The sequence below is a fragment of the Phocoena sinus genome, chromosome 3 (genome assembly GCF_008692025.1).
Source record: "Phocoena sinus isolate mPhoSin1 chromosome 3, mPhoSin1.pri, whole genome shotgun sequence".
NCBI classification, from domain to species: Eukaryota; Metazoa; Chordata; class Mammalia; order Artiodactyla; family Phocoenidae; genus Phocoena; species Phocoena sinus.
This window is the reverse complement of record NC_045765.1, coordinates 57216879-57233900: the sequence shown is the minus strand read 5'-3', so window position 1 is coordinate 57233900 and position 17022 is coordinate 57216879. Positions and strand designations below refer to the sequence as shown.

The window sequence follows — 17022 nt, the reverse complement described above, 5'->3', positions numbered from 1 at the left end:
GCAAAGAAAAGATAGAACCAAGTATGATTGTCTGACACTGTCCACACAGCCCTATGCTTAGCTACCCAACAAAGCCACTGGGCTGGGGGCACAGATGGCAACCAGAGGCTCTTCTGGGTCTGTGTCCATCTATGTGCAGTGAAAGTCATCATCCTCCACTGGGAGGGAAGGAACCCTCTGCATCTAAGAGGGGGCCCTGTGAGGCGCCTCGTGGCTAGCTTTGTGGGTTCCAAGCTCTCCCCTGCCCAGCAAATGGACACTCCCTACTCAGGGTACAAGCTCAGCCCCAGGCCCTGGGAGCCTCTCCCCTCTGGCCCTCTTTTAGAGCTAGTGTTTGCAGGGAGAAAACACCCACAACCTCCCCCGGAAGGAGAGAAGGAGGGAGCAGTCATATTACCTGCATTGCGCCGGCACATGTTCATGTCTGCCACCTGCTTCCAGGTGTTTGTTCCAGGATCGTAAACCTCGACACTCTTCCTCACCAAGGGCCCATCGTGCCCACCTGTGGCATACAGCTGCCCGCTGAGGACCCCAACGCCTGAAAGGCAGAGCACAGAGTTCCAGTCTCAGGCTGGCTGCAGCGACCAGAAACCAGGAGGCCTAGAGTCCAGTCTTGGACAGCCATCACCGGCAGGGTGACAGGGGGAGTGCTGTTTTGTCTCCCTGGAACTCAGGGTCCTCGTCTATAAAACAAATATAATGACACCTAACTGCCTCATAAAATCAACTTGAAAACCACCAAATATAAAGCAAATATAACCTCATTTCTATTCAGACACATAAAAATAAATATTATATATATAATATATATAGGTGTGTGTTTGTGTGTGCGTGCAGTAAAAAGAGTTGAAATGGAAACTACACAGCAGGTGTGCTGAGATCATTATTGCTGAGGCCTCCCTGCTTGTCTTGAAGCAGAAGCTGTTCTTTCTGCCCCCGTGCTCTCCTCCTTAGATGGCAGAGGGTCACTGAATCACTCACGATGGTGGTAAGCCTGAGCTGAGGGCCAGGACTGCATCATTTACAGGTTTTACCATAACCTTTTAACATCTAGAGGATGTCAAGGAAATAAAATCCAGAAAGCCCGAGGGCCTAAAAAGAGCAGCTGATGTGGTGGCCGGGACACCTGGGTTCTGGACCTGTGTCTCTAACCTGCCGGCCAGGTGGTGCTTCCCTTTCGGGGCCTCAGTATTCCAACTGCATAGTGAAGGAGCTGGACTAGATCGGTAGTTCCATTGGACCACAGACTACTCCACTGCGTGGACAGCTCAATTAGCTGGGGAATTTTTGAAAACACAGATTCCACAACCTCACTCCCAGAGACACTGGTCAGAAATCAGAAAAGGTACCTCAGGTGATTGGAATGTGCAGCCAGGTTTCAGACCCAAGGACTAGATTTCCAGAATATAAACTTCCTATGGACAAGAACCATGTTTGTCTTATCATGACTGTTTCCCTGAGCGTGACAGTACGTAGTAGGTTCTCAACAAATACTGTCTGAATGACAAGATGTGTAAAATCCCACCAGCAATTATGCAGGTGCGCAAATGGCTCCTCGCAGTTGCCCTTAACTAACAGCAGATGGTGGTGGTGTATCGACAGTGGCTATCTTACGGACCTGAGTTAAATAAAATTCAGTGTGTTCCCAAGCTGCCTCACCTTCCTCACCTCCATGTACAGGAGGAAATTAGCACATGCTGGGACCCAGAAATGGCCTCTTTTCCTCACAGCCATCTGCTAGCACTGCCCACACCCTGCTGAGGAAGCAAGCAGCCTTCCAGGCATTCAGGGGCACCAGTGCCCTTCTGCAGCCTCCTGTGCCAATGCCCACACAGAGCTTTCCTGGACCTAGAGCCACAGGAGCCCCTGCTGCCAGGGTCTCTGGGTCTTTAGCCATCAAAGAACACCTACCAGGACGAGTATGTGGGTTCCCAACTCCAGATGTGAGGCTTCTCCAAATCTTAGGGATGTGAAGCACTAAAGAAAGGCTGCCCTGGGAGCCTGAGGCCAGAGCACTGACAGTGACCTGAGGAAAGAACCCATCTCCGGGAGAGATACCACCCCTTAAATCAAGGTCACTGTGCCTCGTGAGAGACATGAGCAGCCCCAGTGATCTCCACTCAGCAATAACCCCTGGGCAGCCTGACAGAGACAGAGCAGCAAGGCCTCCAAAGGCAGCTCCGTCCACAAGATGAGCCTGAACTTTCTAAGGTGGGTCTGTGCTCGTGGCTCTGTCCGGAGCTGGCCCTCCACACTTTCTGCTTGAGGCACTCCTAGAAACAGCCACAGACCTCAGTGTGCTGCTCCACTCCCGCTGAGCTGTCCCTGCCTCCTTGGGCTTTGAACACTTTCTTGCACACCTCAAGTCACACACAGGATTTCCAGGAAATACAAAGAAGACTCTACCAGTACCGTAAACCAAAACTACTAAAAGAGCCCTATGATGGCAGGAGAACCAGAGGATCTGTGAATTGAACTGGGCCCTAGGTAACACCTATTGCAATCCACTAATTTCACATCTGAGGAATCAGAGGCCAAGACCACAGGGACATTCGAGCAGACCCAGAACCAAGATCCAGCCCTCCTGACTTCCATGCATTTGCTGCACGTTCAGGAAGGGCCAACCTGCTGGGATCAGCAGAGACGAGCTCCCTAAAAATAGCCTTCCAAACACAAATGTTTCTTAAATGGAATCATAGAGCATTTTCTTTTCTAACCAGTGAGCATACAGTGGTTCTTGGAAAATATTAAAATAGCATAATTTTTAAGGAATACTAAGAAAGTGGTCATGTGTTTGGTTGTATAAAATGAGATCACAACTCAATCTTCAAAAATACAAAAAGAAAGATAAAGTAATAACATGGTGGGGAAAAGCTCCCAGTTGTGGCTTCCCTTCCCAGAAGTCACATGGCCTTCCTGCCAGCCAGGCTGGTCATCAGTCACCACTCCCACAGGAACCGGGAGCAGAGAGCCAATGCCCGGCCTCCAGCGCCTCCATCTGCCCTCCCAGACCCTTTCCTCTGGGCCCCTAGATGATGGGGCAGACAAAGCAGGGAAGAACGGACTGTTGCTCCACTTCCTGGAAAATCCCAAACGACCACACAGCTCCTGGCCTTCCCACAGGAGGCGGAAGTGGGCCCCATGTGGGGATTTATTCTCCTCCCATGCGGGGGAGGGGGCTGAAGTGAAGAAAAGTTGGGGGGAGACATAAGTTTATCTCCAGATATTAACACTAATAGCTTGGCTTTCAGCCCCCGAGACAGAGACAGGCAAGTTTAGCTTTTCCAAGGAAGACTGGGACAGCCATGCTTGTCACACTACTTCATGAGAATGAGACTCTGATAATCTGGGGTCCAAAAAATCTAACTTTAAAATGCAACAAACCTGAGTAGGAATCCCAACTTTGCCAGTGACTAATGATACGACCTTGGCTAATTACTCAACCCCTGGTTGACTTACTTTCTAAATCTGTTAAGTGGAGTTATGTCGTATCTACCTTGCAGGGCTGTGAAGAGGATTAAATAAAATGAGGCATAGAAAGTGCTTATTAGGACAGCACCTGGCACATAGCAAGCTTCACTTTTCAAGAGATGCAGACACCTCCAAAGAAATGGAAGAGATGACGATGAAGGGAATATGATCTCATCTATTCTCTCCCAAAGGGACCCCCCCCCCCCGAGAAGGGTTAACTCCTAAGTGCTTGTGTCAGCTGCAAAGATGCAAGTGGGATTATATACACTGAAAGGAGAGAAGAGGGAGGGAAAATAAGGTAGAATGTTAAGCTCTTGGCCTCCAGACCCACCTGTGAGATCAGACACAGCTTGCCCCCTGACCTTGCCCCCCGCACACACCATACCTGCGCCGCTGCGACGAGTGCTCATGTCTGCCACGTATGTCCACTCATTGGTCGCTGGGTTGTACTGCTCCACGGTGCTCAGGCACTGGCGGGAAGCCCCATCATAACCCCCAACGGCATATAGCTTCCCTGGAACAGACAAAGTGGCTGAGGGTGGTGCTTCAGACTCGCACAGAACTGGAGCGTGGCGGAAACTCCACTTGTAACCCACCGGGGCACCCTCACCTCCATCAGGGTTCAGGACCCCCTCCCCCAGGAAGACCACGACTCCCTCCCCAACCAGGGTAAGCATGCTTCATGACTCTGTCTCCTACTTCCTCTTAAGCCCTGAGTTCCTCCTCAAAGCAGTACTGACTGAACCTCTTTCTCAAAAAGCACACCCCAAACAGCCAGTGCAAAGCGATGGCCTGCTGTCACTGGGGCTCAACATATTCTTCCTAGTGAACTCATTAGATCTTCTCCAGAACAAGGCACCGGAGAGACGGAAAGCTTGAGGGCCCCAGGTACAGCTAGGCAGGCAGACTTTCTGGGTAAAGGCTCACAACAGCAGACAGAACAAATAAGGAAAAATATTCTCCAACAAGAACCCAAACATTGTCTCCTCCATGTTTTGTACTCTGTCCACAACCCAGGCAGGCAGAACGTGTGAATGGAGTGCTCTGTGTGCACTGTGGGATGGGTTGGCTGGAATTTATCTGCAGACCCCCTTGCAATCTCTGAGCCATGCACAAGACCCCTGAAGCACCATCACCTATTTTAAAAATAAAATACCATAAACGGCTATCAAAGAGCAACAGTTTGTTCTGAGAATGGCGGTGAGGTTGGGCAAGGGGGAAGGAAATTGGTATTTGAATGATCTCAGAGAGAGATTCAAACATTTGGGTTTAACATGTAGTCTTAGAATACAGTGAGAAGGTCTCGTGTGTGTGTGGGGTGTGTGTGTGTGTGTGTGTGTGTGTGTGTTAGGTGTGGGTGTCCTACCTCACCTGGGGTCTCAGTCCTATGGGGGGACCCTGGAATTACAATAAGGATCTTAAACACTAGCTACAGACTAAATAAACACCACCAGATGCAAATCTACTTAACAGGGTTACTCAATCAAAAGATTTTTTTGGTCACTATGTGCTTTCTTAATGGAGAGGTACCAAGAGTACAACCAGTATGTGAAAAATCTACAATCATTTTAAGTTAGAAAGAGATTCTCAGGCTCAGAACTATGTTGTACCATCAGGACGTTTGCTGCATCAGATGTAAAATTATTTCTTCTTCTATCATTGAGCCTGGGTTTGTGTTCTGCCCCCACAGCCCTCTCAACCAGCCCTTCTAGAAGAAAGGGACACCTCCTCCTGACTCTGCCCTTGCCTAAGCCGGAGGGCAAAATCCTGACTCAGAGCTCCCCCAGGACCCAGGCTACTCTCATGGTGTGTGCTGGCTCAGAGGTAACCACCTGCCCAGCCAGCTGTCCATCACTAGGGAGGAGACAGGCCTGGGGCAGGGAGGAGACAGGCCTGGGGCGTGGAGGAGAAGAGAAGCTCCTGAGGGCAACCCCAGTCTCTGTAACACACGACTTCCGCTCTGCGGGGAGCTTCTGCCTAATCTCCCAGCCTCACTGTCCCTCTTCCTACATAGAGATTCTTCAAGGCAGCCAGTAGCAGATGATCCTGATTTTCTTTCTTTTTTCCCCAGTGTTATTTAGGCTATGTAGCCATGGTAAGGAGACGATGAGAGGGAGGCCGGTTCTGTGCAGACAGCGTGCGGAGCTGTATCTTCAGGGCCACGAGGAAGGAGCGTCCACTTAAGATCCTCCCTGGACATTCTCACCAAAGCTGTCCATTGGACTCTGCTGCCCCAGGGTGACTCTCAGCCGAAAGAGCTTCAGATTCAGGCTGGACAAGATCAATAAATCCCCAGTCTGTCCTCCGGGTCAACAGGGCATGCTACCACACAGCACTTCTGCCACACAGAACATGCTCACAGAAGGCTCTGTCAAGGGGAGTATTTCAAATGAGTACCAGGAAGGTATCTCCTCTAACCCCCATCAACCATGCCAACTCTGCCGTCAGCTGAAAAAATACCCACTCAATGTTTCTCCTTTCAGGGATACGCTATTTTTAACCCCAACTCTATTGTTTGATATTCCTGGCTAAGGAAAAAGGGGGGAAATGGGAAGGTGGCTAGACAAAGCACTTGCATTTGGCAGACAAATCAACTTCTGTTCCAATGGGAGGATGAGATTGCAAGAAACAATTTTATCTCAGTAGGAGGACAAAAATCCTTGCACTCACTAAGATGACTCATTCAGTATGTTAGAACAATATACTTTTAAATTAAAATTTAAACCACATAATACTGGTATGGACCAAGAAATGCAGCGAGAGAAAAGAATCCTTATATTAATGTCTAACTCACCGCACATTACACTCTCCCCGAAGCATGTGTATGTGTTGTGTGTGCACGTGACATAGAAAATGCCTGTGTACATGTGTGAATGCACAGATTTCCAGCTAAATTCCCACTTCAGGACAGGCTAATGAATCAGTGTTGTCCTGCAAAGTATAGCGTTTTAGTCCAAATAATACTCTATGCTTTAATACGTTGAATTCATACATATTTCTAAAATGTCTCTCTATTAGCATTTGCTAATGGTCTGAGTTGGGAGTTAGAAGACCTGGGTTCAAGGAGTGGCTGTGCTATTTACTAGCACGGGGCACATTGATTACCCCTCTGGGACCAGTTTCCCCTTCTGGAGAACGGAGAAAAGCTAAGTCCTGCCCATCTCCTTCAGGAGAGTTTTAGGAACAAAATGAGAAATTGGAGATGAAAACCGTTTAAAAACTACAGTGCACTGTCTAAACAGGCTCCAGACCTCACCATTCGCTCCTGTCTCACTGCACACACCTTTCCTGACTAGAGCAGGACCCACCAACCTGCCTTATAGTGACTAATCAGGACTGGGGAAAGGTGCCCACCTCACTCGGGGCTCTGTTAATAATGCTTAACATGTGAACATGAGGACAAAATTAAACAAACAATTGACTCTCACCCCCTCCACATTATACTCCTGGGTTATATCTTGACTCTGGATTCTCCAACTCGTAATAGAGACAAGTGGCCAAAGCAACAGGCCAGCACCTCCCCTCTAGGCTCCTCCCACGCCCCCCAACCCAGCTCACCCACTTTCTAGCCTTGGGCCAGTAGCTTCACCTTTCTGAGTCTCAATTCTTCTCATCCGCTCATCAGGATACTAGTACCAGACTCAGCAGTAACGGGAGGAATAGAGTCAGGACACCAGGAGAAGGCCCAGGGGCCAGGGCAGGAACAGGCCACCACCCACTGCCACTCCTTACCCTCTACGACACCCACGCCCACACTGCTCCGCCGTGTGTTCATTGGGGCCACGAAGAACCACTCGTTGGTCTTGTAGCTATAGGCTTCCACTGACGCCAGGCCTGGGAGACAAGAGACTCATGAGGTTTCTATGGTGCCAGGCCTCACCCTGCTGTGCGAACAGTGAGGATGGGGGAACAGTGCAGACCTGGGGGCTGGAAACCTGGGTGTATGACTCAGCACTACCTCTGCCTCACTGTGCAGCCCGTGGCACCTCCCTAAACACACCTGCACTGTGTCTGCCTGGGGGGACCACTAAGACCTGACCTAGAGGGTGGGCTGTGAGAGGCCCAGGGGTATAACGTAAACCATAAAACCGACAGAATGGAATAAATACCTGAGGTTGCCTTGCTGAACACCTATTCGATCCCTCTTTTCCCTTGTCTTCCTCTATTTTAGAGGCTGGAAATCTGAAAACTTGCCTTTCCAGAATCCCTTGGAGCTGTGGGTGACCAAGTCAATGCAATCTAAGCAGGATCTCTGAAACAGCCTTTGCTTTTCTGATAAGCCCCCACCCCCCTTCCTGCTTCTTGCTACCTGGAACACAAATGTGTTGGCTGGATGTAACAGCCACCTTGTGACCATGAGGATAAGTCCAAAAGACTCTTCAGGAACTTGGCCTCAGTATCCTTGAGCAACTGGATGAAGGTGGCAACTGCCAGCCTCTGAATTTCTTGTTTCATGAACAAAGCAAAAGCTCTCATCTGTTTAAGCCACAGTTTAATCAGGTTTTCTACTAGCAGCCAAAAGCAATGCCTAAAAGAAACAATGCCCCACTATCCTTTGTTCTCTTTATTCTCAGTTCCCACTCACTAGAAGCAGCCTCTGGAGGGGCTACAGATCTTGGAATTAATGAAACAGGCAAAGAGAAGGCTGAAAAAGGTTACCAATTGGTGAAGACACAAATGAAATTTCAGGGAGGTAAAATATATTGTTTTTCCTGTCACTGGGGGCCAAAAGATATCACTTTAGTTTAACAGAGTTGCTGTCAACAGAGACATCCACCTGGAGATAATCTCTCCAAGTCCATGTCCACTAGTAGTTTCTGATTCTCACTTTGGAGCTAGATGAAAGCCAGGAGCAAGGGGACGCTTCTGCAGTGGCACAACCTTGCACAGCTTTGGTGGGGCAGTAGAAAGGGCAATGGGCAAAGACTGTGTGACCTGAGCCAGGTCTCTTCCCATAGCTGAACCTTAGCTCCCTCATCTGTTCAGAGGAGGGTTCAGACCACAGTTCTAAGACACCCTCCAGCTGAGCTTGCTCTAAGGCTCATCTCCGGAATAAATGGGTTAACAGACACTGGAAAGGAGAAAAGGGCCTCTTCTGAGGGTGGGGTCCTTCCTAGAGCCCTAGAAATGACAGCACGTGGGCAGTTACATATTCTGTGTGTAGGAAGGTGTGCCTCTGACACGCAAGCTGGGAGAGGAGGAAGGATGGGTATGTTCTTGGGCCAGTAGCTACAGAGGGACCAGCAGTTGGCCCAAGAAATGGCTGACCAAGCCAGGGTTGCATGGAAGGTGTGTCCTAGGCTGGATGGGGACTGAGTCCGGGACCTACCAGTACTGCCATCAAAGCCCCCGACGGCGTAGAGCAGGTCATTGAGCACAGCTGCTCCCAGCGTGCTCCGGCGCTCCTGCATACTGGCAATGGACGTCCACTGGTCCTTCACCCCGTCATACACGTCCACTGTCCGCACACGCAGTGAACCATTGAACCCGCCCACGGCGTACACGTGGCCAGCCATGAACACCACACCTGAGGCAGAGGAAACCAAGGCATCAAGGTCATCTCAGACGGCTGATGACTCACGTTAATGAGTGACAATGGGGGAACGAGGCAGGCATGTAAATAATTCACCATAGAAGGTGATCTCCAACTTTAGATATTTGGAAGTCACTATGGGACTCACTGGATTTCTTCTCACATTTGCATTTCTAGTTTTGTTTGATTCAAGCAAGTACTTGGATTAGCCTGAAGTTCCTAAGCACATGAGAACTGACCCCAGAAGGTGCAGCTAGGAACGGTGCAGGCGGGGAAGGGAAAGGAAGGGAGTGTGGAATGCACAGATGTTTTTGGAAACAAGGAGCAGGACTGTGGCACCCAGTAGAGACCTGTGGTGGTGGCAGGGGTGGGGCAGAGTGGAAAGGCAGCCTGCACACCGGGAGGCAGTGCGGCTCACCTGCTCTGCATCTCCTGGAGGGGAGCTCAGCAATCTGATCCCACCGGTCCTCCTCAAAATCATAGCACTCCACACTGCGGATGGCCTTGGGTGCCTGGCCGCCAACCACGATCATGACCTCCAGAAAGACAAGTGGACATTAGCTGGGACTCCCCAACATCCAGATTCATGGGTCATCAATCCCTGTTACGTCCACATGCTCACTGCCCAGGGTCCGTGGATGATCTGAGATGCCAGTTTACAGAGCTACATACGTGAAGGTGCTGCCCCTAATCACCAACAGGTCTGAACATTCAAGAAAAGCCTAAAGAGCATCTTCCCACAGAAACACAACCATAAAGTCTACACTTCCCAAGTGCCCCTGCTCAGGGCTATGTTGGGGGTATAGCCACTTGGGGCATCTTCTGCAATCTGAGTGTCCTTAAGCATTGGGGGCAAGGGGACTAAATTTTAAATCAAAATAAAATATTACCATATATATATCAAAATATGCATATATTTTGGAATAGAGTACAGAATTTGGATGCTAAGATAAAATTTATTCAAAAATATTTCTGAATGCATAGATTATAGGGAACACTTATTCACTGCAGTATGGGAAAAAAATTTGTAAAACACCGCTTTGTGGTGGTCACCACAAAAATGCATGTAACTGACGATGTTCTGAAAAAACAGTGCTATAGTATTACTTCCACAAGTAAGGTAGTAGCTACCACTGCCAGTCATCTTGTGAAGTATGTTGTCATTTGTTTGTCACCACAACTCTGCAAGGTAGATATTATCGTCCGCATTGACAGGTCAGGAAAGTAATGCTCAGAGAACATAGGTAAATTGCCCAAGGTCACACAGCTAAGAGCAGCAGAAGAGAGACTGAGAGCCAAGTGCACCTAACACAGGAGTGAGTGCAGCGCCACCTCTCTCCTGCTCCAGAGACAGGGTCTATGCCAGGACAGCTCACTACACCGTGTTTTTCAAACTGCAGGTCACATTTCATTGGTGGGTCACTAGATCAATTTAACGGGTTTCAACCAGCATACTTTTTAATAGAACAGCACAGAAAATATAGTAAGGATGTTATTTCATGAAATATTTGTTCTGGTTACACACACATGTATGTATCTCCTAGAGAGCAATTTAAACATATTTCTTAGCGTAGGATGTAGTATTTTAAAAAACAATGAAAGCCACTGTTCTGCCTGCAGCAACAGAACTTCAGCAGTTTACTGTGGTATCCCCATTGCTGTGACTTTTGTCATGTGTTATTAATAAATAAAAATTAAAGCACCAAAGTTAACAATAGTTTACATATGTCAGTAAGTCTACAAATTCATGGCTGTCCCCACAATGACTTCACTCTCACTCACTCATTCCAAGTTGCCTTCTTAAGTGGAGAGAAAGGGATAAAGTCACAGGCAGACAATCAACATAAGTCACAGGATCTTCTCATTATCTGTGGCTTGTGTTATTTACCACAATGGTTCTCAAACTTCAATGTGCATCAGAATCTCCTTGAGGGCTTGCTGAGACACAAATTGCTGGGCCCTACCCCGCAGAGTTTCTGATTCAGTAGGTCTGAAGCAGGACTGAAAATATGCATTTCTAACAAGTTCCCAGTTGATGCTAATGCTGCATTTCCAAGAGTCATACTTTGACAACCCCTGTTTTAACCCACAAACATAGAGATTTCCTGATGATGTGCCATCAACCATTTCTGCCGTTATAATTATCATAGTGATCTTTGCTTCCCTGCAAAGCATTTTTGGGGAGAAAAGTGATGATCAAAATCTGTGAGTGCAGCTGAACATTATCCACCATATAGGGAGACAGGTATAGGGCTGACAATCATTGCTCAAGATCAATTATTTATGACCCAAGGTTCTAGATTCAGGCTCACCTACTGCCCATGTGGGTGGTCACTAGTCATCAGAGTTAGTCTATAGCACTTCTGTGACCGAATGTAAGTGACCAATGTTCAAAAACTCAGAATTCCGTTCTGACTTCCGGAACATGCCAAAGGAACCCAGGACACATAGTCCAGACTTAGAGCTGTTGGTGCCTCCATAAATAAATGTTCTGCATTTGACTTTCCTCTGCTCAGAAGGTCCACTGCCCTGTGTCAAGAGCAGCCCTTTTCAGAGAGATGCAGAATTCTACATTCCTTCCCATCTGTAATTCTTTGCTTAGATAGGCATCCATGAACAGTTCAAGGGGGATGTTAATGAACACAGCCTCTTGGCAAACTTCAGACAATGCCCAACTTATTCCTCCAGGGCTGAATGACCCGCATTCATAAACATACCTAGAACTTGTACTGTCTTTCTGGTTTTGAGTTGGTAAAGTTGAAATGAAGTCAAACCATTACAAGGAATTTCTTTGAAATCTGATTTTGGGGCTAACTGGGAATAAAACTAGTTTTTAGTTTTCTTTCTGCAGTGACATCAAGTACCCAACACCCTCTCCTTGAAACACTCTTCCCCCATCTGATCCCCCCCCCAACACCTGCTTATCTTTCAGGTCTCAGTTTACACGTCACTTCCTCCAAGAGGACCTCTCTGACCTCCAAAGCTGAGTTACAGGTCCTTTTCTGAGAGCACATATGCACTGGGTTCTCCCACTAAAAGTGCCCCACATTGTGCTGTAACTGTCCAGTAACCTTGTCTCCCTTCTAGACAGTGAGCCCTGCCAGCGCAGAAAAATGTACCTGCCTCAATCACCAAGACAACCTTAGGGCCCTAGGGTACCAGGTAAAAGTGATGACTCAAATATTTATTTGGAATAAAGAATAAATGAATAGTAAAGACCACATGCAAAGAGTTAAATGAAAAAATACACAGTTACAGGGCTTGCCTGGTGACACAGTGGTTAAAAATCTGCCTGCCAACGCAGGGGACTCGGGTTCAAGCCCCGGTCCAGGAAGATCCCACATGCCGTGAAGCAACTAAGCCCGTGCGCCACAACCACTGAGCCTGCGCTCTAGAGCCCATGAGCCACAACTACTGAACCCACGTGCCACAACTACTGAAGCCCGCGTGCCTAGAGCCCGTGCTCCGCAACAAGAGTAGCCACCACAATGAGAAGCCTGCACACCTCAACGAATAGTGGCCCCCACTCGCCGCAACTAGAGAAAGCCCGCACGCAGCAACAAAGACCCAACACAGCCAAAAATAAATTAATTAAATAAATAATTTTTTTAATTAAAAAAATACACAGTTAAATAAAAAAAAAAACACAAGCTAGAATGTCTCTTTCTTGGGTTAAAACATGTTAGACACCAGATTACAATTCTGGGGACAGAATTTGAGGAAAACAAACAAAAAGAGAAAGAGAGCTTTTCCCATCTTTTGACTCAACCACCAGAAGGCTGTTTATTCTTTGCATAAGCTATCAAGACCTCTTCTATAAACAAAAAAGGCAAAGCTTCAGGGGACTTAACCATGTCCCAGAAGCCATCTTCCACCAGGGTAGGGAAGTACATTCATACTGGAGAAAATCCAGCACTCATCTCTGAGAATTTTCACAATAACACAGAAGCGATATTATAGAAATGCAAAAAATTTAATGTTAAAGTAACACCTGCATAGAAAGACAAAAAAGATACAGAACAAGGTTTTCAAAATAAACTTGCCTTTGAGCTTATAAAACCACTGGTGAGAGACGACTTCTAAAATTCCAAACTTGTACAATAATCTGGGAAGAGCAATTATGAGGTTTCGTGGGGGTAGGACCATTGGTTTCTGAAAATGTGGAGGTAGCTCAAGGCAGAGGGAGGAGTAGGTATACTTTCTCCTTCTCTCGTAGACATGAGAAGTCCAATTTCTACGGCAGGTCTTACAAAAACCCATCATACGGTCATCACTATGTAATAGTACAGCATAAAAAGAATACATTTCCTATCTTGACTACTAACAGATGGTTGTTTCCATAGATACCTGATTTTAGCAGCCAATTAGACAAAAATGAGTATTCCCCAAAGTCTACATGTATTACACCTCTGAAACTGTAAACCTCCAGCTACTCAAGTCTCTTCTTGAGTAGAAGAGACTTGAACCGTTCTTTCTTGCAAGCCCACATTTGACATTTCCAGAAAAACTCAGGCCCAAAGACTTCAATAGGCATATTTCTTTCTTCCCCTGACACCCCTAAGTCCCACTTTACTAAAGATGTGTAATGTCTTTACTAGAAATTACTGAGTCAAATCAGCTTATTAAATGATCACTATGTTTAACATTTATCCTTCAAGGTAACTCTGAGTAAGAACTACCGGTGGTCATATGGGAATCATAAAATACTAAAGAACTAGTTCCAGGCTAACAATTATGCTAGACCAAACATAACCTCATCATACTCAAGGACAGCAATGTACTTGGGAGCTCTGCAGGGCACCCAGGGTCCTGACCCCAAGTCTCAGTCATCACTGTGTTAAAGGCTGCAGACCTCTTGGTGAGTGGAGAGTTCTGGGTGACACAACACTGGTGAGCCAGACTCGACTGTGCGGGACATGGCTACTGGACCACTCCCAAGGAAAACACCCTCATTTTAGAAAGTCAAATGGCCATTTACTTTAGGGACATTAGTGAGACCATGTAAAGACTACCTGATTCCTTGGGAAGGAAATTTCACTCCCAGCATAACAAGATGGTTTTTAAAAAAAACATTTAACACTGTTTCTTTCACTTGGATGAGTCTGAACTCCACCAGTGTGACTGTGTCAGTGCAGGCATGTTGGTCCCTCCTCACAACATGACAACTGCTCTGTGTCTGAGAGCCATCAGGTAGCAGAGACTAGCCAGGGGAAGGGCAGGAAGTGAACAGCGCAGAGCTTTCCAGCCCATTTGTGCATCAGGACCCTAACCCTAAGTCATTAGACTCTGCACTCAGGGGAGTGGAATGACCCAGGCTCTGTACACCTTGTTCATCAGGCAAGAGTAGAGTGTGTGTCCAAACTCTCTTCCATGACCGGTGAGCTGGGCAGAAGGCAGGCCCAGCCAGTCGGTCCCTCGGGCCAGGGCAGGAAGCAAGAGTCTCTCTTACCCTGGTGCGTGGGGCCGCAGGGCTAACACCAAAAATTCATCCGAAGGAGCATGTCGAGGTCGAGGCAGAAGACTTGTCCCAGCAGGTTCTGAGCAACTGGTGCTCCAGGCAAGGACTGACAGCCAAGGTGCACGGACCACGAGGGGTGAAGAAGCAGCAGCACGGGAGCAAGACCCAGGGAGGAGAGCGGGAGTGGGAAACGGACTTTGGAGTCAGACACATCTGCGCTCAAATACCAGCCCCATCACTAACGAGCTGTGTGAACCTGGGCAGGCACTTAACCTTGCCAAGCTCGCTTCCATCACCTAAAATATCAGGATAATAGGATGTTTCTCCCATGGGTGTCAGGAGGCTTAAATGATATAAAGCATTTAGCACAGCGTTCGGTAAACAGCACATACTAAATGTTAACTTCTATTATTAGATCAACACCAGCATCATTACTACCGTTTAAAGCAGCTGCTAAAACAGATTCCCAACAAACGGTAGAAAAGGACGCTTATGATCTGTGAATGGGAAAGTGAGCTCCAGTAATTCCAGGGATAATGACGGGGGGTTTTCAGGACCCCAGGGTGTTTCCCAGGGTCTTGCCTGGGTCCACTTAAAGGACCGAGATGCGGGAGGAGCAGTGTCCATCCGTGGGCCCGGCCCAGGTGAGAAGTCATCCCACCCACCCTGCCAACAGCCTTGTTTCCAACACTGTCTTCTGAAGGCAGGACAGACCAACTCAGGAGGAAGCCACCCACTTCCAGCCCAAATGGCTTTTTGGTGTCATTGTAAAGAGCTGAATAAAGATGTCAACTGCACTGAAATGACAGTGAAAAGTGCCAGATTCAGTACATCTCCAAAGGGTTTATTTGCATCTTCCTGGAACCTCATTTCTCTGCTGCCATCTGCAGCACAAGGTAACGCAGGAGTATCGTGAGTGGCTGGGAGTCAGCCCCTGGTTGTCCATGGCAACCCAGCCTCAGGGAAAGTGCTGGGTGGTGAACGTGTGGGAGCCCAGATGATGCTATTAGCTGTTCTGGCTTGAATATGTCAGTATGATCAATGCATATATGGCACAAGAAAAAAACACCCTTCTTAGCCTCTGCAGCTATCTCAAGGCAGAGTCTTGTTTCTTTCAGGGAGGAGGTTTGGCTGGCAAAAAGGTTCTCTGCTGAGAATTGCTGAGAACAATGTGCAAATCTCTCTCCACCCCTTTGTTTCTCAAAGTCAGCTCTGTCAGAAAGCCAACTTGGACTGAATTCATGAAAGCACAAGCCAGCTGGCCCTTGGAATTCCTGTGGCCACTCCTCCAAGTAGCCCCATTGTCTCTCAACTTCTCTTCTTCCTCCTTTTATTTGGCCACTTGTATATTTCTACCTTACTTTCTCAGAGGGACTTCTTAAAAGTCCTCAGAGCGTAGGAATCAGGTTTCTTTCTACCCAGTACTCAGCTAAAATGCTTTTGTGAAATGTGGAGGCAAGGTCTGAAGTCAGTCACCCTGGACTTAAATCTCAGCTTAGCTATTTACTAGCTGTGCTTCCAGATACATTGCAAATTCTTTGATATTCCACCACTCAAGACATGGAACTTAATCACCACCCCCTCCCTTGAGTGTGGGGTAGACTTGCTGACTCACACCCAGGAAATAAAATACAGCAGATGTGATGGGACATCACTTTGAGAGAAGGTTATTTAAAGACTACAGCTTCTGTCATGGGCGTGCTCTCTCATTCTTTTGCTGTAGAATCACTCACTCTGGGGACGCCAGCTGCCATGTCATGAGGACACCCGAGCAGCTTATGGAGAGGCCTGTGGGGTGGGGAACTGATACCTACAAGCAAGCACAAGAGTAAGCTTAGAATCAGATCCTCCCCAAACAAGCCTGGGGGTGACTGCAGTCCCAACCAGCAGCTTGACTACAACCCCACGAGAGGCCCTGGGCCAGGATGACCCAGCTAAGCCTCTCCAGGATCCCTGCCCACAGAAACTAAGATAAACGTTTGCTGTGTTAAGCCACCAAGGTTAGGGTAATCTGAAATGCAGAAACTAATACACAGCGAGTAGGTGACATAACCCGAGATCCAACTTCCCCATGTGTAAAAGGGGGATAACGACAATTTTGAAAATCTTATTAGATAATAAATGTAAATCACTCAGCTCAGCGCTTAGCACGTGCTCAGCAATTAGACCTGCTACTATCATCTTTGTGGGGTTAGTATCATGTCATGGTCAAAAGCAAAGACTTTGAGTTGGCCAGACCTATAAAGAACTCTTACAACTCAATAATTAGAAAATAATTTTTTAAATGGGGAAAGATTTGAACAAAAACTTCACCAGAGAAGACAAACAAATGGCAAATAAGCACATGAAAAGATGCTCAACATCATTAATCATTAGAGAAATGCACATTAAAACCACAATGAGATACGACCACATACCTACTAGAATGGCCAAATTGTTTTTAAATAGATAATACAAGGAGTGGTGAGACAGTTGAGTAACAAGAACTCTCATACGTTGCTGATGGGAAAGCACAATGGCACAGTCACCTTGAAAGACAGTTTAGCAATTTCTTAAAAAG

The 17022-nt window shown here is 47.3% G+C and overlaps 1 protein-coding gene across 2 annotated transcripts in view; it reads right to left on the bottom strand.

Moving 5' to 3' along the window:
* Positions 1–17022, bottom strand: part of KLHL3 (kelch like family member 3) — a 119069-nt gene that overhangs the window by 8920 nt on the left and 93127 nt on the right. For both annotated transcript variants that reach the window (XM_032629103.1, XM_032629102.1), the window contains 5 exons: positions 9423–9540; positions 8801–8998; positions 7204–7305; positions 3857–3985; positions 398–538 (listed from right to left, as the gene is read on the bottom strand). In XM_032629103.1, the coding sequence (XP_032484994.1) occupies positions 398–538; positions 3857–3985; positions 7204–7305; positions 8801–8998; positions 9423–9540 (688 nt within the window). The remainder of the gene's footprint in view (positions 1–397; positions 539–3856; positions 3986–7203; positions 7306–8800; positions 8999–9422; positions 9541–17022) is intronic.